Here is a 25,973-nt window from a genome sequence, read left to right on the forward strand (position 1 = left end):
TGCAGCATGAACATCAATGACGTAAATATGAAGAAATAAATATTTTTATCAAATATTTAAATCTGATAGAAAATCCTACAAAATGTATGTGATAGATGGATAGATAGACATACAGACATATATGTATACTATTATTATTTTATAATAATATAGTGATAATTTATATATTCCACAGCTTTCTGAGATAAATGTGTATTCATGTATGTATTGTGTGTATATATGTACATAGTAATAGCATGCACATGCAATATTCATAGCTAGACATATACATTCTTATTTTATTTCCTATGGACGATGTAAAAAGTTATACCATATATTTATTTTTTAATAAAGGCTGTGCTGAAGAAACAGGCAATATTTGTATTTGATAGGCAGCAAGCTTTTTATTCAAATTGTCTCCACATATCATTTTGGACGGCGGTCAACAAAGAACAAAGGGAAATGTCTTTGTCTTAAAATGGCTTTTTTTGCAGAAAAAAAGACCTGCTAGTGTCTGCTCTATTTATTCTTGGGCTGGTTACTTAGCGCCATCTATTGGTTGACCTTGAAATTGCTAGCAAGGCTTTGAAACAACCATAGCAATAGGTCTAAATAAATTGACTAACAGTGCAAGCCATGAAGTGCTAGGTTTTAACTGTCATATATGTTTACTATTAAGTTTAAAACTGATTCACAGCACTGTTGCTAAAGTTAGTATCACGTTTAAACTTAAATTTAATTGTTTAAGAAGTAAATGTGTTTTAGAAGTTAATGTTGGCAGAGTAAGAGTTAAAGAATAATCTGACCTATAAAAATACAGACTTTTTTGATTATTAAGATACAAACACTAAAAGTTGTCAAAAGGATTCATTTTATAAATTTGAATAAAACCTAAAGAAAGCTTAAAGTAAAACCATGCCTTTTTCTTACTAGTCTTTGCTATGGTTTTTTTTCTTGTTATCCTTTAGCACAAGAACTTGCCAGTCAAGAAGAAAAACTTCTTCTACTGGAATCCAGCTTGAAAGCAACTCAAGAGCAGCTAAGCGAGCAAATAGCTGAAACCGTTCGCCAAGAACAGAACAGCAGAAAATACCAGACAGACCTGAAGATCCTTAAAGAACGACTCACAGCTTCGGAGGAAGAAAATAGTGAATACAAGTGAGTGACCACTGACATATTTTAAAGCGGGCTAGATCACTATATTCTATCAGCCTAACTGCTCTGAGCATGCTTGTGCATCATACATTAAACCAAGTTTATCTCTTTTCACTTTCCCCTCTAGAATTGCATGTTACTCTATATTTTATATTCATGCAGTTGCATGTGTAAATATTAGATTCCTAAGCATAGCATTAAAGGATCATGTTTCCCTTAGCGTGTTCCAGGAAACAAGGTGTCGGCATTGCTTTTAGAAGTCTTCTATGGCACCACAGTGGGGGCAAAAGTCTTAATTTTCCAACACTGAAGAGTACAAAGGTTACATATGGCTCTTGTTGTCTCTTCTTCTTTGTTAGAGCAACTGACTTGAAGCAAGATGGTACCAAATTATGCTGAATGCTCTGATTGCATTTCTTTCCTGTTACTTCACTTAAGGAAGGCTGCTTAAAATAGCCATCATATTGAACTGTATCTTTGATAAGAGCGCAGTATTTATGATAGAGGCCCCTGTTCCCCCTGTTCAAAAAAAAAGATTCATTATTTACCTCTCTTTGGTGTGCTTTAATGTCAGATACATGCCAGAGTTAAAAGTCTAAAGGGTCTCAATATATTTAATGACCTGTTTACTAAATCCTCCTAAATTAATGATCTATCACAATGGTCCTTTTTATATATCAGGTTGTATTTTTACATCCAGAGAGTACATCTACAACATATTTGTGTATTTTACATAATTGGGCCTCATTATCGTTAAACAGTTAAGTTGTTGTGCCTTTATTTTTGTGTTGTGTACTTATTTGTCAGGTTTGACTGCATGCGCCCCTTTAATGGGATCATTTGTGTATCAGGCTATCCCCCTTTTCTAAGCTTTTCCTATTGAGGTTGAAAAATAATCTGATACCAAGATGTAAGTGTAGCAAAAGTTTCAAATTGCCTTACCAAGTCTTCCCAAACTCAGTTGAAGGTTATCTGACTGAGCAGCGCATGGATATTAGATTTTCTTAATTGAATTGAAAGTTTGGAGTGACGACTTATGTAGTCATAATATGTGCTGGGGGTTGTTGTGGAGCACACAGTTTGGGTCTAGTGAATACAACTTAGGTCATGCATTTTACAAAGCACTTAAAATAATCTCTGCCACTGCTCCTTAAAGTATCTGCAAAGTTTTGAAGCCGGCCTCCTCCTGTGTGAAAAGTGATACCCCATTCACAAGTGCCAAGGCCCTAAGTAGGCCTATAAACATGTTTATTAATATGAATTGATAATATTATTAAGCAAAACAATTCAACAATTGTTGGTTCCTTTTTTGCTTTTTGCTTTTTTTTACATTTTTTTTTAAAGAAAAAAAATGTAATACCGAACAGTACAAAAGTAGTTATTTTTGATTTTTTTTATCATTATTGTAATTGAAAGGCAATATTTATGATGACAAGTGTAAAATATTCAAATATGCAGAATATGATTACACAGTAGGTAGCGTAATGGGCATACAAAATGTAAGTGCATTCTTTAGTTGTATAATGATAGTACTGTGTTGTTATAAATTATTAACAGTTCTAAAAATGCCTAAAAAGTTGGTCTTCTGAGGCAGTTATTAAATTATTTTCATTATTGAATTTATTGTTATTTATGCTCTATAATATAATTTAAAGTCTCTTGTTGCAAAACTTAAAAAAATAATAATAATAATAATAGTATCATTAGAAAACTTTTAGAATAATTAAAATTAATAGGGTAAACTTATATTTTTTCTATAAGTGAATACTTTTTTTTCTGTGTATGACAGATGAAATAGTGATGACTCAAATTCTGATATAACAGAATTGCTTTTAATTTCTGTATTTGTATATTTGTATATATGTATATAAAATTAAGCCTCAGTATAATGAGCAGACAGACAGCGAAAGAGCAAAATATAGACAGAAAAGCAAAAATCCCAGCTCAGACCTGCTCCATGTAAAATACTTGTCCAAAGCTTCCAGTGGGCGGCTGGAAATCGTAATAATTTGTTGCATCGATTTTTGTGCGGCTGTGCAGCTGAGGTCCCCAGTGAATAGATAGGAATAGACATTTTATTGATTTGCTTTTCATAGTTATATTTGCAAGGTTCCTTTGCAAAATAATTTAAACTTTTAAACTCTGAACTGAGGCATTATGAAAATATGATATTTTTGCCTAATCATAATACTATTTAAGGTAAAACTTTTGACCAGATCTCAAGTTAAAAGATTGATTTTTTTTATGCATATTGTGCATGTGACAACTGCAGTTTACTTTGCTTGTATGCAGTGTTTACAGAGATTATATATAACCTTGGTGTACTATATTGTCTCTTTTTACAGAATGTTCTCCAAAAAAAGAACTATATATATATATATATATATATATATATATATATATATATATATATATATATATATAAATATATATATATATATATATATATAAATATTTTATCTATCTATCTAATCTCTATATATATATAATATATATAAAAACACACACATACATATACACGCACATATGTATATATATATATGTGTGTGTGTGTATATGTATGTGTGTGTTTTATATATATATATATATATATATATATATATATATATAATTAATATAGTTGTTAGTTATTTTTAAACAATGATTAAAAAAGTTAAATAAAGATTGTTAATGTGCAATATATTTCATAGTATTACATTTTAGAAATTTTAGAATAAGTAAGCCTTTACTTTGAGCTCATGTTTAACAGGATTAAGTAAACTCTATTTGCCTCAGATAGCCTTATATAATCCAAGTATTTTTATGGGTACTTTATTCGTCCAGAGCTGCTTTATGCACACAAGATGCTCTTGAAATCTATAAACCGATGGGTAAAATCCAATTGATATGGTGAATTTCAAGATAGGGAGAAAATGGAAATAACCTAAATTCTTGCATCTAAGATGACATAATTAAAAAGTTTAAAATATGCAATTTTGTTTGATAACATTGTGTGATAAGTGCCGGCCAGCATTTGGTTGCTCTTCTTGTCTTATTGTTCTTTAGTATACACCTTTTGTGTTTTTTTTTTTTTTTTAAAGGTTTCTGTGGGTCAACTGCACATTCTGTTTGTCCTCCTAAAATATTGTAAAAAGTTATGTTTACATGTTTTTGGCAGTACATTTGGGTAATGTGTGCAACCATTTTGTGATCCGAACATTCTGATTTATTGGATTGTAATGAAATTTGTTGATTTTCTTTGCGAATAGGTGTAATTAGGCATCAAACTATTGCACACTGTTGCTGAAAAGACATACAAGCAGTGACAAGTTTTCTTTTAAGGAACAGATTGCAAAAATGATTTATTGTGTACATAAACTAATCTGTATTTCCTTCTGGCAAGTTCCTGTTTTAAAAAAACATTAGTCCTTATGTTTGACTCAAAATTGCATGTATAGACAATATATATTCATGACCTGTTTGCGGGCTTAGCATGGGAAGGTCTATTATGTATGGCGGGTGTGTGATGGAATTATTAGGAAATCTTCTCCAGATGTTTACAGCCATTGCCATTCAGAAATAAAAATAAATAAAACAAGAGTTAGTGTGTATGTTGGGATGCACATGCCAGTGTTGTGGAAAATGCAGAGCATTGTCCGTGAATAGCATTTCTTTATAAACACATCCTCTGTTCGCTTGTTACAAAATTACACAATTTTGGTGATAAATGTAAGGAAAGTGAATTAACGCCTTTTAGATGGGGAAAACATTTAACTTACCTGTGTATGGAAATATGCCGGAAGCACTCCAAGCATTGTACAAATATCAGGTTGATGTAAGGAGCATTAAGCTGGCTATACAATGTGTGCATTTCAGCTGGTACATCACTATGTGGGTAGCTCTATCATCCCCCTCCTGCCTGATGACTTCCTTTGATTTTTCAAGTCTAGCAGAAAATTGTCAGCTGATAAGTGACTGCATCCAGTCAGATGCAGCTGCTGTCCGGGTGTTCTGACAGTCGCTGTTTCAGCTGTCAGAATACAATTGCTCCGCAGGGGGCATTAGTCATTTCTTGCTGTAAGCATGGATGGAGGAATCTGTTAAGTCTAAAGGTGTATGGCCAGCTTTATATATCAATTGGGGTTTCAAAAACTCCATCACTCAATATTGTATCTCTTGTAGCAGATTTAAGTTGTTATTATTTTCCTGTGTTTGTTTCATAATTTAGGAAAATGCTTGAAATTGTAAAAACTGAATTGACATCATTAAAAGATCAACACCAACTGGCAATTCAAGAGATGCTTAAGCTTCAGCAAGCCAATCACAAGTACGAAACTGAGATGACTTCAGTACGAGAAAATGGCCACAACCTACAGCAGCAGGTATTTAACTATTCTCTTCACTGAGGCATAAGCTTATCAGTAATGATGTGATGTATTCGGCTCTCATTTTACTGCAGTAAACAGACTGATGTGCCTGTCACCGGTACATTGTAAATGGTAATTTTTATAGGTTGAAACACCATCGATGAAGTTGTGGCCTATCCATTCATCGAGTATATTACCTTATTCTGTGATGTCACTAGGGGCTACTAGACTATAGGCTAAACCAGTAGGCTGCAGGCTGGCTGTTCACAGTGACCACAGATGTATAACTATAATCCTTAAGCCTTGGTTCACATTAGATGTGGTGCGAATTCACTGCGTATTCCGCACTGTATCAAAATCTGTACATGCAAACTAATTGCGGGTGAATATTAAGTTAATGACACCCCGCAATTGGTTTGCAAAATGCAGTGCAATTTGCAGAATCGGATCGTATGGGTGTTCACACATCTGATTCTGGTGCAGATATAAAAAGGGTCCTGCACGAGTTTTGGTGCGAATGCAGTGTAATTACAAATCGCACCCCAGAGACTGCATGTAATCCGCACAGGAATGTGCTGTGATTCTTGTGCGAATTACATGCGATGCCCTGCACCACATCAGTGTAACCCCAGGCTCCTTGTTAAATTAAACCTGGTTCAGCCTGTGTAATAACTGCCTAAATACTATGGGGCAGATTCACATACAATTGCATGGGCGCAGCGTATGTGAGATACGATACGCCGCTGTAACTTACTTTTCAAAGCTTTGAATCCAGAAAGAATTTGCACCATAAGTTACAGCGGCGTAGTGTATCTCTCGCTGCGTAACGGCGCATAATTCAAATCGGCGAGTAGGGGGCGCGTTTCATTTAAATGAAGCGCGTCCCCGCGCCAAACGAACTGCGCATGCGCCGTCCCTAAATTTCCCGCCGTGCATTGCGCTAAATGTCGTAAATTACGTCCAGTCCCATTCACGGACGACTTACGCAAACAAAATAAAATATTTTCAAATTCGACGCGGGAACGACGGCCATACTTAACATTGCGTACGCCACCAAATAGCAGCTTTAACTATACGCCGAAAAAAGCCGAACGGAAACGACGTAAAAGAATGCGACGGCCGCTCGTACGTTCGTGGATCGTCGGAAATAGCTAACTCGACGCGGAATACGATGGGAACGCCACCCAGCGAACGCCGAAGAATTGCATTTAAGATCCGAAGGCGTACGAAGACGTACGCCTGTCGGATCTAACCCAGATGCCGTCGTATCTTGTTTTGTTTTGAGGATTCAACAAAGATACGACGTGGGAAATTTGAAAGTACGCCGGCGTATCAGTAGATACGCTGGCGTACTTTCTTTGTGGATCTGCCCCTAGGTAATCCTATATTCCACATTCCAGATAAGACAATTTTTTAACGTGTCTCTGAAGTCAGAATGTTTTTTACCCTAATGCATTACCATCATTAAGGTTAAAAAATAAATTCACTATCTGTCTGCTCCTACCCCTCCCTAAATACTTACCCAGCTGAGTCCTGTATCGATCCAGTGCTGTGCTGTGCAGAACTGCTCTTTATTCCTGGTCTCACAGGGCACAAGCCATTGGCTCCTGCTGTTGTCAATCAAATTCAGTGGGGAGGAAGCAGGAGGCAAGTCCAAGCCTGCACATCTGCCCCCATAGCAAGCAGTTTGCTATAGGGGCAGGCATAGAGGAGGAGCAGCCAAGAGCACCAGTGGGGGACCCCAGAAGAGGAGTTTTAGGATCACTCTGTGCAATACTAATGCCCAGAGCAGGTAAGTGTAATTCTTTTGTATTTTAGGTAAAGACATTGGAACCTTTACAATCACTTTAATTCTGATCCTGGAATAAATTCATACATTTAATACCCCTTTCACACTTGTGCGACTTGGGACTGCAAAGTCGCAAGACAAGTCATACCCCATGATTTCCAATGCCTACCAGTCATATCTGTGCAACGTCAAGTCGCACAGACTTCAAAGTAGTCCCTGTACTTCTTTGGCCCGACTTTGATGCGAGTTGACACAGGCATTCCCTGAAATCGTGACAAAACCATGGCTGTGAAATCGTGATAAAATCACGGCTAAATCGCGTGACTTTGAAGTTGCGGTAGTGTGAAAGGGCCCTAAGGGTCTGTCAACCTAGAAATTGTATATTTTGTTTTTGATTGACGTCACCCCCCTTGACTTCTTGAATGATTTAAGATTCAGGTTACAGTATTGCAAAATGTAGGAAACTATTGATTCATTGGTTTTATTTTTTTGCATCTACCAAAAATCTAGATATGAATTTGGGGTAGAATGATCTTTTTAAAGGTTAACATTTACTGCAAACTGCATTAATGTGGCACTGCACCCAGTGCCAGCTCCCTGCATAGGAAGTGATGTTATACTTATTCTCTGGTGGCTTGTATCTTTTGTCTTCCCTGTATTAAAGCAATACAACCTTCTTCAGACTATTTAGCATTTAACACTTCAGGAGTGTTGGATGCGTTTGTCCCATGGTGACCAACATGTTTCTTTCTACTGAAACCTACGGCACTGCTGTGTCCTTTTACTGAGGTTGGTGACTTAAGGATGGAACCACAGTCTGCAACAGGGAAGACAGGCATCTGATATTCCCAGAGCTGTTGAATGAGAGTCTGAAAGAGACTGCAGTTCTTCAACAGAGGAGACCCAACCCACTGTAAAAGCAAGTATAGGCCCTCTTTCTATGCAGGGACGTGTTTTGAGAATTTTTTTGGATGGTGACAACAGTGTTACTTTATAAGGACCCGTATCTTCTGAAATGTCTTATTTATCAACTAGATGCAAACTACAAAAACTAGATTTGTAACTTGGCTAAACATTTCTTCTGTCACACCCCCATCTTCATCCCTATGTCCTACCTTAGTCTTTCTTCTAACTTACACATTCTTCTTATTAAAGCTACCATCTCCCTACATCAAATCTCAAACTTACAGGTAGGTCTCTTCGTTTCTGTCATTCTTGATGGCATTTAAAACTGAGACAAACCGCTAACTTAACACATGCATGTGGGCTGACATACCTCCCAATCGCTTAGCTCCATCCAGCCAGTCTTTAAAACCAGACAGGTTCATCGCTCTGATCACCCTGCTCCTTCTTCATGTAAAGATGTTTACAGTGTTAAGCCCCATACACACTATCAGTTTTCCTGCTGGTTTTCTCTTCAGGTTTACCAAAACCATCTAATATGAGGTCAAACCTTAAGAGTTTCAATTTGTATGCAATCAGGCAGGCCCTTGCACGACATGGTTTTGGTAAACCTGAAGAGAAAAACCTGCAGGAAAACTGATAGTGTGTATAGGGCTTTAGGCCTTATGCACACTGGATGTTTTTACATCTTCTAGGCATCTGGCTTTTTCCTGTCTCTGTACTGACCTGCATGTTGGCATATGTGTCCTTGCACACATAAGCTTTTAGTAGCATTTTGTGGCAGTGGAATTTAGAGGCAGGGAAAAAAAAACACTGCCAGGGTGTGCAGGAGGAGCAGAATTTGGGCAGAAAAAACACTTGACGCTCGTAAACAGGTTTAAACACGCTTTAACGCTAGGCACTTTTAGTGCTTGAGCATTAATTCATTCCAATGGCCAGAATAAATGTTTTTTTCTGGCCAATGAAATGAATTAATGCCCAAGTACTTAATGCCTGTAAACATGTCTAAACAGTTGTATAAGCGTTATACACTTTTACAAGCATCAGGTGGGTTTTTTTTCTTCAAAAATCCTGCTACCCTGATGAAGGCTTCTAGGAGAGTTAAACAAAAACAAGTCCTGTGTGCACGAGGCCTTAAAGTATATGTAAACCCAATCAATAAATTCTCTTGTAAGATTTACCCTGTTTAATGTAATTTCAAACTGCAGATTTTACTAAAATAATACCTGATGACTCTGCTATGAAGGTATTTGTTCAGGCACTTCCTTTTTATAGTGTGACAACACTCTTATTGTCTCCCAGTTGAGCTCCTGTGTTGACACCTTGTCACTTGGACTTACAATTGAAACAAGTACCTGTTTTAACACGCATTTTGTGGGAATGGTGCACCGTTGTCACCATTAGGATATTTGCCTTGAAAAATATAATACCAACAAATATTGATTCGGACACTTATACTAGCTAGGTTTAAAAAATGCATGTAAATACATATTTGGGTTTGTGCTAGGATGTAGTATTGAAAGTAGATATTTTTTTTGTCAAAATGGTTTAATAAAAAAAAACCTAAATTGACTGGCTGAGGAAAGTTTGAATGTTTTTATTTTTTTTTACAAATGTTTAACTCTCTGTTAAACATTTGTAAAAAAAAATAAAAAATAGAAACATCACCATCTGCAAATGAAGAGAGTTTAAACTCACGTGTCCCATGTACCATTCCTTTGGTCTGCTTTCTCATGCAAAGCAATTGCCTCTTTATATCCAAGACTCTTCTGAGTGTGTAAGATGCTTGGTCCACAACTGTGCACTGTGGTTTCCTCCCGCCAACCTCTACTACAGGACACATTAGTGACCCAAAAGTGTTGGATGTGAAGAGAAAATATGACTGATCATGACAAGAATACCAAGCCAAGCTCAGATAGGCCAAGAAAGATTGCAGCCACAAGCGCCAGAGGAATTGTTTAGGATACAAATAAAAACCCACAAGTTACCTCAGGAGAAATACAGGCTCTGGAAAAAGTGGTGTGGTTGTTGTTAAGTATGGCAATACACAAATGAGCTGCATGGTCCAGTTGCCAGAATGGTATTGTTGGGCATATTGCAATCTGGCTTTTTTGTGACATTGGCGCAGTAAAGGCTACTTTCTGTCAACTCGACCATGCAGCTCTTTTTGATCGGGGCCATTTGGGTGAACTTTGTTATCATTGATTTAAATAAGAAAAGAGCCAAACAGCTATGTGATATTAAATATATGATCACTATCCTTAAATAAAAGTACAAATGTTTTTGTTGGCATGATTAGTCATATTTTTAATATCAGTGGCAAAATTTCACTATTTCTGCCAGAGTTTGCAAACATTTGAGCACAACTCTTTATACATACAGTATATCCGGTACTTGAGAATGCTTTAGGTTTATAAATGACATACTTGAAGTCACATAGGATTGATTTTGGTGAGTGAAGTCTAGAATACACTTTTTTAGGGCCTTTGCCTTTTCTCATGGACATTTTACAATGATTTGTGGTACGTTGCTTCTTGCCCTTTTTTGTCTAGCTGTATTGCCTTTTTAAGACCTTTCAAGCATGTTTTAGGATCAAAGGTTGTTTCTACTGCATGCCATACATGTAATGATAGATTGTTCATACACTTGATCATGGCAAACAGTTTATTGCTTGAACACAATTGTTTAACACAACAAATAAAAGTCTGTTTGAATGCAACTGGGTTTTTCTTCAAAAAATATGGTTTTTCCTTGTTTTTCAAATAAAATGTCAGTCTGTGGCTCTAAAGAAGGTGTAGTGCACTTGAAAATGAAACCTCTTCTTTAAAATGATCATTATATAAAATAAATGTATAATTTCTTGTATAGCTAACATTAGTGTTTTACTTAAATAAGGAACTTCTTTCCCTTTTGGTATAGTTTTCCTTATAACCTCCTTTTACCTCTTTTGCTGGGTTATGCTCAAAAACATATGCACACACTCAGCAAATCCAGAATCTTCCTGCTGTGATCTGCTGCAGGCCGGGTCCTGTGCTGTCATCTATGTCTACATTTTCAGGAGCTGGCTGTCTCCTCCAGGTGCTTGCAACTAATCCCCTGATGATCCGTCCCCTGGGTCTGCCCACTATTCACTATATCCACAGCCTGTACACCCAAGACCTGTGGGATATCTGACATGGACATTCCAACAGTACAGATCATTCTCACCTAGGCCACAGCTAAAAAAATTAATCGGTAAATAAACAAAACAAAAAAAAGTCAGATTTAGAATTGCAAAAGGGCAGGAGGGTTAAAAAGATGAGAAGTGCTTTTTTGGAGTGAATGTCCACTTTAAGGGCTTATTTATTGCAGATACTGCCCTCCATTGGATAATGCAAAGTTTTTTAGGCTGTGATGTGGAGTCTGCTGTGTTCTCTGCTTTTTATTGCAAAGAGAACATTATCGCCTTGTCACATGACTTTGATATTTAATGTTACCTGGTTCTCCTCACTTTTTTTTTTGTGTGTTGTCCATTCATTGTTTTGAAGGGTGCTTATTTTGCTTTTCAATTCTGAATCAAGTAGGGGCATAATGCCCATTTGTATACTGCAGTGGCATGGCAGTGGTTAGGCCATATTGCTGCTTTATAAATTGAGCCCTAGGTGTCTGATGGTGTATATAGGAACCTTTAGCAAATAGTAGTTTATTTATAAATCATCATCCTATGATTAAGTGGCGTGATCTGCCACATAACGCGTGAGGAAAGTTTAGCCGTTGGGGACGTCATCGCCGCCCTCGGCCGGGGAGCGGAGAAGCATTACATCCGATGTTCATTACTGCAAACCTAAATGTGAGTGTATATTGCGTTTTTTATTAGAAGTCTATTTACGATTTACACTATGGTGAGTGTTACTTCCTTATATGCATCTTGTGGAGAAGCTGCGACCATTGGGAATTTCATTAAGGCTTATTGTAAGCCTCCTGGAGGTGAGAGGCTGGTGCTACTGGTCATTCTGTGTGGAGCACGTTTCTGGATTTGTTGTTTGAGCACTGCACTTTAAGAACAATCCTGTGGACATGTATTAATATCCCTGGGCTGCGTGTCTTGGATTCTGCCCTGGATTGCTAATTTGCACATTATTATTGCACATTTGCATGAAGCCTTTTTTTCACCTCTCTTCAATACGTTTGGATTTTATATTTGATTCATTTATTTATTGATGCACTTTATAACAATATTTTGATGCATTTACCATCACTTATATGCACTTTAAGTAATTAATTATTGCTGCACATTATTTATATAGTGAGATTTATCTATTGCAAAATATTTATTGATTATATCACTGGTTTTTATATTGTTTTGTAAATATTTATTCATTATCAGTGAGCACATTGCACTTTATATTATTGTACGTTAGGTACTTATATATCTTGTAATTTACTGGTAAGCACCCCAACACCCCCCATTCCTCATATACATTCAGTGTGCGAACATTAACCAGTTGTGGCCGCTGCCTTAGTTGTTTACCCCTTATCTTCACTATATTATTATATGGTGGATGTAAATAATTGTTAGCTATTCTTTTTCTAGTGTGGTTTGCGCATCAGTTCCCCTCATTGCTTAGTTTATTTATAAAGATTAGGGGATTATTCACACTAAATGTGGTAATAATGCATTGAGCGGCTATTCAGTGTAGTCCCACCACAAGACAAGGCAAAATGCCCTGTTTCCTACCTGGCCAGTTCACATCACAGCATTGCAGTGGTGCATTCAGTACTTTTTTTTCAGCGTAGTGCGATGCAAGGCAATCTATTGGCTGCAGACAATAGAACTTACCGTATTTATCGGCGAACACGCACGGGGGTATAACACGCACCCTAACTTTAAGGGGGAAGTTTCAGGAAAAAAACTTTCCACAGCCCCCGGCGTATAACACACAGGCATGGTTCACCCTCTATTTTCAGGGTAAAAAAGTGAGTGTTATACGCCAATAAATACAGTAATTAAATGGCAGTGTGTGAGATTTCAACAGTTTGTTAAAAAAATAAATACACAATGCAATGCCCCACAAGCGGTGTATCAGCACTGCTGTCATCCAGCCGCACATTAGCAGCTATGTTCTAATACAACTGCTGGTGTGAACCAGCCTTGAATGAAATGTGCATTAGTGATGTTTCCAATAGCAACCAGCTTATCCCATTTAAAGCAGTTTTGTTTATAATATGCTATTGTTCCATGACCCGTTTTTATCAGTGAAGTCCTACCTTTGTTTTCTCTTAGTCCACATATTCATGTTTAATTTTGTGGTTTTACAGAGCACAGGCAAATGGCAACTTCCCGGTATACCTTTTTATTATACTCTAGAGTCAGTGTGCTGTATGCATGCATTCATTGTATATTTTCTATCTCTGCACATGTGATAAAGGTCTGAACAGCACTTTTTTTCTCTAGCATGTTAAAAAAATGATCATGGTTTGCCTGATCTTCATATTTACTTGTAGACTACTATTGATATTTTCTTATTTTTACATGGATTATTTTGTCTTCATTTAAATTTATTTTATTTACAAATGTTTTCTTCAGACTTATTGCATTTTTTTTTTGCTTTTGTAGTTAACCTATATCCTATTTTTAACACTGTGCATTCGAAGGCTCAAGGAGCAGTAATAATAGGAAGACTTGGAGCTGGAGTGATGAATATTTATTGCACTATATAGTGATTGAACAAAAAAGGTCATTACGCACTACCAGTTCCTACTCCCCTGGAATACAAATTGAGAACAACTTTGCAAGGAGGATTTAAGTTAATTTTGCCATTACATGGAGAAATTCTGAAATGATTGAAGTAGCAAAAAAAATGGCATGCATTATTCTGTAACTAGAAATGCTTTATTTAAAAAATGCAGAAACAATTAGGGGAGAAAAGAGATTGAACCATGCAAGGAAAGTATAAATAAGTCTGAATTAAGATTGATTTCAACATAATGCTGTGCAGGAATTCCTGTCTATTGATTCGTTTTAAAGGCTGTGCACAGAACCTAAAAAGATAAAGTAAGCAGGGTCAGATAATCAAACTGTTTTTTAATAGTAAAAACAGCAACTGCCACTGTACACTATTAAAATAAATCCATAATACAAATTGCTTTCGAGAAAAAGTGGATGAGGAGCTGATCGTCCTATTGAACCTTTCTACTGTTCAGTGACCACACTGGGTAAAGGATAGGTAGGGATGCCTGTAAGATCGATACTAAGTAAGATGTAACAAGGAATCATTCAGAACATTAAAGACTTATAACAAGGGAGGATAACAGTGGTGATGTCTTTTCTCTACGTCACAAATCGAGACATATTAACTCCTACAAGCAGCTTCTACTCTTCTTTTCCTTTTCTGCCTCTGGCAAGTTTTTCATGTTCTCTTTCAATGTGTTTCATTGAGTTGTTCATCTGTTGAAAAGATTGTTTAAGGTGAACCAATAACCAATAGTCTGTGTTTTAATCTGTTCATTTGGTTTAGGCTTTCTTTGCATCTTTAAAGCTGAACTCCAGACAGACATCTAAACATAGAGATGAATCTTACATAAGGAAGCTGTTTTCCTGCCAAAGGTTCTGCAAATCCATTTAGATGAACACACAGTGCTGTCACAGAGCACCTCCAGGAGAATGACTCCAGATTCTTTGTTACAATTAGGTCACTCGTTTTCTTCACCCCCATCCCACTGATTGAAAAAAAAAAAAAAAGACTGATAAGATCACACCTAGGCTTACTCTATTCTCTCCTTCTTTCAGCAGGTTCATTGTCAGGCACCAAATCTGATTGGCTCCCAGTGTTGCTCTCCCACACCCATTTTGAATGCTGATGTGTAGGGGGTTGCAACAGGCTGCTACCAAGTATGAGTAGTTGCGTTCAAGAAATACATTTTGATTTATTAATAAATACTCAGCTGGATTAACCACTTCCCGACCGCCTCATGTAGATATACGTCGGCAGAATGGCACGGACAGGCACATCAACGTACCTGTACGTGCCTGCCTAGACGTGGGTCGGGGGTCCGATCGGGACCCCCCCCGCTAGACGCGGCGGTCGGGTTCCCTCGGGGAGCGATCCGGGAATGACGGCGCGGCTATTTGTTTATAGCCGCTCCGTCGCGATCGCTCCCCGGAGCTGAAAAACGGGGAGAGCCGTGTGTAAACACGGCTTCCCCGTGCTTCACTATGGCGCTGCATCGATCGAGTGATCCACTTTATAGGGGAGACTCGATCGATGATGTCATTCCTACAGCCACACCCCCCTACAGTTGTGTACACTAAATCCTACAGCGCCACCTGTGGTTAACTCCCAAACTGCAACTGTCATTTTCACAATAAAGAATGCAATTTAAATGCATTTTTTGCTGTGAAAATGACAATGGTCCCAAAAATGTGTCAAAATTGTCCGAAGTGTCCGCCATAATGTCGCAGTCACGAAAAAAATCGCTGATCGCCGCCATTAGTAGTAAAAAAAATAAAATAATAAAAATGCAATAAAACTATCCCCTATTTTGTAAACGCTATACATTTTGCGCAAACCAATCGATAAACGCTTATTGCGATTTTTTTTTACCAAAAATAGGTAGAAGAATACGTATCGGCCTAAACTGAGGGAAAAAAAAAATTTATATATGTTTTTGGGGGATATTTATTATAGCAAAAAGTAAAAAATATTGAATTTTTTTCAAAATTGTCGCTCTATTTTTGTTTATAGCGCAAAAAATAAAAACCGCAGAGGTGATCAAATACCACCAAAAGAAAGCTCTATTTGTGGGACAAAAAAGACGCCAATTTTGTTTGGGAGCCACGTCGCACGACCGTGCAATTGTCTGTTAAAGCGACGCAGTCCCGAACTGTAAAAACACCTTGGGTCTTTAGGCAGCATATTGGTCCGGGGCTTAAGTGGTTAAAGTAATGTGATGTGTGATACCTGCATATTCCTTTCACATCCTACTGACTTCTGTGTCTGATGACTCTGAAGAGATGTAGAAGGCAGGGAAAGGCAACAGCAAAGTGGAACTCCAAATACATTTTTTATGGATCGAGCAGAATCGGTTAGACATTGTATTTATATATTTTTTGTATATTTGTTGACATATCTGTTCTTGTCTCTGGGGAGAATGCCTCTTATTTCCTGTTCTGATGGGAAAATGGGACACAAATAGCAGCAACAATATGACAACAGTTCTGGTTTTACCCCATTGTATAAAAAATATTTTAATTCCCACTCTGGGTTACCTGTAAGCTGTGATCACATGACATACCCAGCCCAAGTATTCTCTTCTGTTTACTTCTTTATAGGGTCTTTCTTTAGGTGTCCATATCACTTCCTGTGGGATCACTTCCCATTGGATGGCTGCTGATGTTCTCTCAGGAGAGAGAAGAAGATAATGGAAGGGGACTGATGGTCTCAGGGTGCTATGGCATCAATGGTTCCCCACAACAGAACTGATTGCAGTGAGGTACCTGGATATGGGTTACTTAGGTGTGTAATTCTGCCTTTTCCAGGTATAGGTGGTCAGAACATCAGGACAGGTTAGAAAGGAATGGGGGAAGGTACTGTAAAATAGTAGCTTTTTCCTTGAGTAGGGCTTTAAAGCTACATTTTGAATCTATTCCACAAATGGTGTAAGTCCACTTTGGTGCACCAAATAACTTTGCAAGACAGAGGCTACCTTGTAAGAGAAGGGGTAATTCAATTATCAATGGTGACATTGCAGATAGCAGAGCTGTAGGAGGACCAGATACGTCCACTTATTACAGACTGTCTGTGGAAAATTACAGGGCTGGTGGATACAAGACCATTTATCTGACAGAAGAGAGTGAGGCCATGACTGGACTTTACCGGAGGCAAAATGCAGATGTTTTTTTTATGCTGGGTTCCTACACAGATTGAGGAGAAATATAGAAAGAACACAATGATTTAAATAATCATACATGTGGCTCTTGCATTTAGACTATATATTTGCCTAGATTCCAGCTTTTACAAAATCTGGTAGCTCCAGAGTGCAATTTACATAAGGAAAACAGAAGATAGGCTTAATTCATAAAGCCAACGCAGCCAACATATCCATGTTTTCAAAAAAGTAAGGCCCCATACACACGATAGAATCCATCCGCTGAAATATCCCAGCAAATGGGTTTCAGCGGATAGATCCTATGGTGTGTACACTCCAGCGGATCTGTTTCCGCGGATATTTCTCCCCTGGGATGGATTCCAGCAGATCGAATATTTGCTGACATGCCAAACAAATCTATCTGCTGGAATCCATCCCAACGGATGGATCCGCTGGTCTGTATAGACTCACCGGATCCATCCGTCCGAAGGGATCCCCCGCATGCGTCGTAATGATTCGACGCATGCGTGGAATTCCCTATATGACAGCGTCGCGCACGTCGCCGCGTCATAATCGCGGCGACGACACGTCATCGCCAGAGGATTTCGGCGCGGATTTCAATGCGATAGTGAGTACACTCCATCGCATAGAAATCCGCGGAAATCCTCGTGAGGATTTATCCGTGGAAACGGTCCGCTGGACCGTATCCGCGGATAAATCCTCCTGTGTGTATGGGGCCTAACAGTTATTGTTAGTTGAGTCCAATTAAATGTGAAAATTCCAGTCAAATGGCATACAATGGAGTGCCTGAGGCGTGTTTTAAATTTAGTAAATCGAGCCTCGTGTGTTGACCAGACACTGGGGCAGTGAACTCTGGTGGTAATTACTTTGCATTAAAATGTGATATAATTTACAAAAGCACGTTTATTACTGTGATCATAATGCAGTTCATAATGGCATTTTTAAATGGCAGCTCTGAGGAAACAATTTTTCCACATTTTGTGGAGAGGGGCATGATTTCAATCATGACTGTGGCAGGTTGAACTCAAGGTCTCCTCGGCCTCCTATAGCATATACTACACTTGCTTGTGATGTAACGTTTGGTAGGTCAAGCTGTCATTTTTTTGTTCTATTATAATGTAGCTCAGCACAAGATAGTATCTCTTTCGATATTGACATTTGAAATGTTTTATTTAACAGAGGTCAGAACCATTGGAAATACACTATATTGTCAAATATATTGGGACTCCTGCCTTTCCACGCACATGAACTTTAATTCCAGTCTTAGTCCTTAGGGTTCAATTTTGGGTTGGCCCACCCTTTTCTGCGATAACCGCTTCAGCTCTTCTGGGAAGGTTTAGGCGTGTGTCTATGGAAATTTTGGTCCATTCTTCCAGAACTGCATTTGTGAGGTCAGGCACTAATGTTGGACAGGGAAGTCTGGCTCACAGTCTCCGCTCTAATTCATGCCAAATGTGTTCTATATGGTTCAGGTCAGGACTCTGTGTAGGCCAGTCAAGTTCCTCCACCCCAAACTTACTCACTCATGTCTTTGTGGACCTTGCTTTGTGCACTGGTCCAAATCCTTTGGTGTAGAGGGGATCATAGAGTACTGGGTTGTTTTTCAGGTGTTAGACTTGGCCCCTTAGTTCCAGTGAAGGAAACTCTTAATGCATCACATTTTAGACAATTTCATGTTTCCAATTTTGTGGGAACAGTTTATGAATGTCCCTTTCTGCTCCAACATGATTGCACACCAATGCACAAGCAAGGTCCATAAAGACATGGATGAGCGAGTTTGGGGTGGAGGAACTTGACTGGCCTGCACAAAGTCCTGCCCTCAACCCAATAGAGTACCTTTGGAATGAATTAGAATGGAGACTGCAAGCCAGGCCTTCTCGTCCAACATTGGTGCCTGACCTCACAAATGCACTTCTGGAAGAATGGTCAAACATTCCCATAGACACACTCCTAAACCTTGTGGACATCCTTCCTAGAATAGTTGAAGCTGTTATAGCTGCAAAGGGTGGGCCAACTGAACATTGAACCCTACGAACTAAGACTGGGGTGCCATTAAAGTTCATGTGCATGTAAAGTCAGGCATCCCAATACTTTTGACAATATAGTGTACATCCAAGGCAATGCCTAGACATAACATTCAAGGAAGTTGTAGCCTTTGGTTCTAAACTCCATTGACATAGATAAGAAGAGCTTGTAGTACCTTGTGTACCACTGATGAAACCAAAAATCAGGCATTATGCCGCGTACACACCATCACTTTATGTGATGAAAAAAAATGACGTTTTTAAAAACGTCACTTTAATTGACTGTGTGTGGGGGAAAACGTTGTTTTATGTCTTGTAAAAAACGACCAAAAAAAATTGAAGCATGCTTCAATTTTATGTGTCGTTTTTCAAAAGTGCACTTTTTACTTCACAGAAATTGACCGTGTGTAGCAAAAAACGTCGTTTTCTAAGACGTTTTTTCATCCACGCATGCCCAGAAGCTACTTATGAAGCGAGCTTCAATGGTAAAACGTGGTGGAACGTAACCTCACTTTGCAAGAACATTGTGAGAAAAACGATGGTGTGTAGGCAACTTTGTCTTTGAAAATTGAAGTTTCAAAAACGTAATTTTTTACTTCACAGAAAGTGTCGTTTTTTTTTCATCACATAAAGTGATGGTGTGTATGCGGCATTAGAGTTTGCTTCTGTCTTGGGTATATATAGACTAACATCAAGCAGCTCCAACAGTGCTGTTTGTGCTGTCTGTGACCACAGGCAACCAAAATGATTGCTATGAGAGAAGCAATGAAAAACCAAGCCAAGTCTTTGGCCCCAGAACTTGCTGCTTTACTGCAGTTTCACCACTTGGCATAACGAATTTCATGTATCTCTAGGTTTTTATTGCTTTCTACCACAGGTAGGCTAGTAAAAAGAAACCGAAAGTAAGGAAAAAAAAATATGCAGTTTGTTACATTTCTTCCCATAAGAGTTGTACAGGTATTCCTTCCAGTCTATTTAACAGAATTGTGGAGCTTTGAATTGATTTTCCCTATCAGCTGAAGCTGGCCATAAACTGTTGATAACCACAGAAAGCACCGTTCAGTGGCGTCAGCTGCTGTTCAACAATGGTTTTTCATCATGTTCCTTCCACAGAAGTCAATCAAACAGTTAAATTCTGTTGAGCGAACTGAATTTGAAATTGAGTTTGTCAGTGTATGGCCAGCTTAGTAGTGCAAACTTTTTAAATGCCTATGGTCAGACTGTGCTCATTGGCCCATTAGTACATTCTACTTGGAATATATGACCAGGGACAATAGACACTCCAACTTATGTGCTATGTTCACTGTATGTCATAGCTACATCAGAGTCAGGAAAGATTATTCTGTGTGGTTTCTGGACAGCAGGGATAACATATTATTGGATTGGATTGGAATAAATGCTTATAGAGCGAGTTGTGAAAGACTATAAGACCATAGCACTTCTCCATTAAAATGGAGAAGTCTATTTTAGTGGCATTGCTTTTTTTCTTGCAAATTAAATGAATAGAGCAGTGTCCAGGATTACTTTATTACCACTGTTGCCGTGTGTGCAGTAAATCATTGACAAATATCTAATTTAATCTCTTTGAAAAACATTCATCACCCAAAAAATATGCTTGGGTAGTAAACTCATCTGGTTTAAGGCAAACCTTTGACTACAATTTGCCATAATTTAGATTTAATTTTAAGTAGAAGGAATGTGTATTTTAATCCTGTAATTTCACATTCCTGTTCTAATCACGCTTTAGATAGCCAAGGCCCAAGGCCACAAAGTAATTATGTGTGATCATGATAGACACAAATCTGTTAATTATACAGTAGCAAGCACATATGCAACTCAGTTATACCTTATTTTTTTGTCACTTTATATTGGCCTTAGATTAATGTTCTTATTAATCTCAAGAGACACTTTGTGATACGGTGTCAGGCAACACACTGTTTTGGAGTAGGTGATATTCTGAATTCTACTTGAGCATTCCCTGAATGCTAGATCCATATATAACTGCCACAACATGTTAGCGAAAGCTGTAAACTCAATGCAAGATTAGCAGTTACTGTAGTTAATTCAGCTTATAGCTATAAACATATTTAAATGTATGTCATATTTTATATCCATACAGGACCCAGGCATAATATTCCCGTCAGGTGATTGGACATTTGCAAAGCTGTCCTAAAGTGGTGGACCTCATTTCCTTTGTGGGGAAATCACTCTTAGCTGAACTAGTTTATTGTTTTATATTTAAATTCACTAATAAACATATTCACGGTCTAATAAAACAATAGAAGCAGTGCACCATAATGGGTGCAGTCTTGGTAAAACCTTGGGAGCTGTACAAGGACCCAGGCCATGGGGATGGCCTGCAATGTTGCTTCAGGCACTGGATACTGCATGGATGCTCACCTTGACACTAAGTGCAATGTGTTGTATTTAGCCACAGGGTGCTATATAGGTCCATGGCTGTAGGCTTTGACTAAGGCCTTGTACACACGACCGAGAATCTCGTCGTAAATGAAACGTCGTTTTCCTCGCCAAGTTTCTTGTCATGCTTGTCGAGAATCTTATCAAGCTTTCTTTGCATACACACTGTCAAGACAAAATCTCGTCGTTCTCAAACGCGGTGACGTACAACACGTACGACAGCACTATAAAGGGGAAGTTTGATTCCACTTGCACAACCCTTGGGGCTGCTTTTGCTAATCTCATATTACTGCGTGTTAAGTAAAAGTTTGGTGAGAGACGATTTGCGATTTCCATTCCGAACGCTACTTTTACCGACGGTGCGCTCCCGTCTTATACTTTATTCTGAGCATGCGTGGGTTTCTAAGCATACACACGCACGTGTTTCTCATCGTAAACCAGACCAACAAAAAACACGACAAGGAAATTGAGACTCCCCACGAGAAAAAACATGTTCTCTTTTTTTCTTGTCAAGATCCACAACAGTTTTTTCGACGAAAAACATACACAAGACCATTTTCCTCAGCAAAAATGCTCTGCCACCAATTTTATTGATGGATTTTGTCGAGGAAAACGGTTGTGTGTACAAGGCCTAAGGCTCACACCAAAACACATCAGTTGTTTTCTTTTTAATGCTCATATGTAGCCAATAAGTTTTTGCATCAAGAACTCTCTTGTATACCAGGGCTGTAGTCTATCGCTATGGAACCCAGCCCCTAAAGCCCTCTTCAGTGGTATGCCCACCGTGACAGGCGAGGCCTGGACTTGTCTAAGGAGATTTAAGGGACTTTGAACGTGGCAAGGTTTTTTCTTGTCAAGATCCACAACAGTTTTTTCGACGAAAAACATACACAAGACAATTTTCCTCAGCAAAAATGCTCTGCCACCAATTTTATTGATGGATTTTGTCGAGGAAAACGGTCGTGTGTACAAGGCCTAAGGCTCACACCAAAACACATCAGTTGTTTTCTTTTTAATGCTCATATGTAGCCAATAAGTTTTTGCATCAAGAACTCTCTTGTATACCAGGGCTGTAGTCTATCGCTATGGAACCCAGCCCCTAAAGCCCTCTTCAGTGGTATGCCCACCGTGACAGGCGAGGCCTGGACTTGTCTAAGGAGATTTAAGGGACTTTGAACGTGGCAAGGTTGTTGACGGCAGAGGGGCTGGTCTGAGTATTTAGAAAACTGCTAATCTACTGGGATTTTCATGCACAACCATCTCTACGGTTTACAAAGAATGGTCCAAAAAAGAGAAAATATCCAGTGAGCAGCAGTTGTGTGGACGGAAATGCCTTGTTGATAACAGAGGATAATAGACAGATGATAGAAAGGCAACAGTAATTTAAACAAACACTTGTTTACAACCAAGGTATGCAGAATACTATCACTAAATGCACAACACATCGAACCTTGAAGCAGATGGGCTACAGCAGCGTAAGATCATGTCGGTTGCCACTCCTGCTAGCTAAGAACAGGAAACTGAGGCTTCAATTCGCACATGCTCGCCAAAATTGGACCATGGAAGTTCGGAAAAATGTTACCTGGTCTGATGAGTCTCGATTTCAGCTGCGACATTTAGATGGTAGGGTCATAATTTAGCGTAAACAACATGAAAGCATAAATCCATCCTGCTTTGTATTAATGGTTCAGGCTGGTGTGGTGGTGGTGTAATGGTGTGGGGGATATTTTCTTGGCATATTTTGGGCTCCTTAGTACCAACTGAACATTGTTTAAGTGCTACAGCCTACCTGAGTATTTTTGCTGATCATGCCATCCCTTTATGACTACAGTGTACCCATCTTCTGATGGCTACTTCCAGCAGGATAATGCACCATGTCACAAAGCTCAAATCATCTCAAACTGGTTTCTTGAACATGACAATGAGGTCACTGTACTCCAATGGCCTCCACAGTCACCAGATCTTAATTCAATAGAGCACCTTTTGGAGGTGGTGGAATGTGAAGCTATCATGTCAATATGGACCAAAATCTCTGAGGAATGTTTCAAACACAATGTTGAATCTATGCCACAAAGAATTAAATGTTGCAGATTCCTACCTTTTGTTATTCTGAAGAAATCACTGTTTGTTCCTCTGTGCTCCTGGGCTGAGTGAGTCTAATTATTATTATTATTAAACAGGTTTTATATAGCGCCAACAGTTTGCGCAGCGCTTTACATCAGGGAAGACAGTACAGTCACAATACAAATCAATACAGGAGGGATAAGAGGGCCCTGCTCGTTAGAGCTTACAATCTAGAAGGGAGGGTCAAGTGGAACAAAGGGTAGTTAGCTGTGGCATCTGCAGGTCTCTGCTGGGCCTGCTTCCCTAGATGTGTTCCTACTGGGAGCATCTCACCAAAAATTCAATTTTTGTTTCAGGGGATGGCAGAAATCAGATTTTTTTTTTAGTCCAGATCAGTGAGCCAATCACATAAATAAGAAATTATGTTTCTGGGAGGCATTCTGTGTACAGAACACCTCCGAGTAGCCATATTGCATTGCATTTTCAGAAAATTATGGCGGCTGCTGATTGAAATGGAAAAGTAATGTTTACCTTCAATCACAATATCATTTGTGTTGCAATTGTATACACTATATTATTTTTCCTTGCTTTTTTTTCCCCTACGAAAGGGCAGTTACCCTTTAAGTCGCCATTTTTAATGGAATTTTGCAGTCACTGCATCCTCTAGGCTCTAGGTCTCCACTAAAGGGGTAGAATGCGCACACCAAGTGGGCCTCCCACACGACCAGCAATCCAAACCAAGGCTGGTTATAGTGCACTACTTAACCACTTCAGCCCCAGAAGATACAGCACTGGGTCGCTTTAACTGACAATTGCGTGGGTGTGCGATGCTGTACCCAAACAAAATTGACGTCCCTTTTGTCCCATAAATAGAGCTTTGTTTTGGTGGAATTTGGTCACCTCTGCGGTTTTTATTTTTTAAACAAAAGAAGAGCAACAATTTTGAAAAAACACTATCTTTTACTTTTTGCTATAATAAATATCCCAAAAAAATTAAATAACACTTTGACACATGTTTGGGACCATTGACAATTATACAGCGATCAGTACTATAAAAATGCACTGATTAAAGTATAAATGTGGCAGGAAAGGGGTTTACACTAGGGGGGGGGGCGATCAAGAGGTTAACTGTGTTCCCTAGGTGTGTTCTAACTGTGGGGAGATGGGACTGACTAGGGGAGGAGAGAGATCAAGAGGTTAACTGTGTTCCCTAGGTGTGTTCTAACTGTGGGGAGATGGGACTGACTAGGGGAGGAGAGAGATCGGTGTTCATACTTAAAGCGGAGGTTCACCCTCCAAATCAACTTTCCAGCATCCTTAACCTCCATTCAATGTAAGCATCATAGCGTTGTCAATTTTTTTTTCAATGGTCCCTTACCTGTACTTTGATGTGCTTCCGGGTTTCCATCCCATCGGGGAGTGGGCGTTTCTCTACTTTCCCCGACAGCGCTGTGCATTGTGGGCGCCGTTTGCTTGGTTCTGTTGCAGTGACGTGTGGGCCAATCATAACACATCAACTGATCTCTCTGCGCGTGTAGTCTCGCGCTAGGTGTGCTGTCACGTGACCCGCAAAGCGCGTCATGTGATGAGGGCGGATACTGTGCTGGTAAAGGAGGACTAGTGTTACATCACAGCGGGGCGTGTCCTTTTCAGGACGCCGCCGGCCGTTGTGATGGCAACTGTGCAGTGTTGACGGCGCGACTCGCCGTCAACACTGCGCATGCGCGGGATTACGCGGTGAATGCTGGGAGATCAGCATTCACCGCATCCCGGAAGAAATACGGGAGGGCTTCAAGGTGCCCTCAATGAAGATGGCAATGTCCATCACAAGTTTTTATAAAATATCCTTTACTGCCAAAGCGCGATTGTGGCGGCTGCAAGATCGCCAATAGTAAGTAAAGAACTGTGTATTTGAACAGCAGCAGAGTAGTCTTAAAAAAAAAAAACGTTTCCCAGCAGAACCTCCGCTTTAACACACACAGATCCCCGGTTCTCGCTCTGTCACAAACAATGGCAGGTGCCTGGTGGCCATCGCTCCCGCCAGGCACTCACATCGGCTCTGGTGTCCTGCTGTGGGCGCACGCCCCCTAGTGGTCAAAAGGTGAACCGACGTACAGCTACGTCTGTTCCCCCAGGGGAGCCAACCTGTTGCAGTATAACTGCAGCAGTTGGTGGGGAAGGGCTTAACTACCTCAAATCTTGGCACTTTCACCCCCTTCCTGCCCAGGCCAATTTTCATCTTTCAGCGCTGTCACACTTTGAATGGCAATTGCTCAGTCATGCAAAACTGCACCCAAATTTATTTTTTTATTATTTTCTTCACACAAATAGAGTGTGGTATTTAACCACTGTTTTTCTTTTTTTTTTTTTTGCAAAGAAAAAAAAATGACAAAAGGGGGAAAAAAAGGTTTTCTTTGTTTCTGTCAG

The 25,973-nt window shown here is 39.1% G+C and overlaps 1 protein-coding gene across 1 annotated transcript in view; it reads left to right on the plus strand.

The window, feature by feature from the left end:
• LOC120941176 (polyamine-modulated factor 1-binding protein 1-like) overlaps window positions 1–25,973 on the plus strand; it is a 512,202-nt gene that overhangs the window by 173,736 nt on the left and 312,493 nt on the right. Inside the window, exons 13-14 of the mRNA XM_040354465.1 lie at window positions 948–1,137; window positions 5,342–5,495. Coding sequence (XP_040210399.1) covers window positions 948–1,137; window positions 5,342–5,495 — 344 coding nt within the window. The remainder of the gene's footprint in view (window positions 1–947; window positions 1,138–5,341; window positions 5,496–25,973) is intronic.

This window comes from Rana temporaria, chromosome 5, assembly GCF_905171775.1.
Source record: "Rana temporaria chromosome 5, aRanTem1.1, whole genome shotgun sequence".
In the NCBI taxonomy this organism is placed as follows: Eukaryota; Metazoa; Chordata; class Amphibia; order Anura; family Ranidae; genus Rana; species Rana temporaria.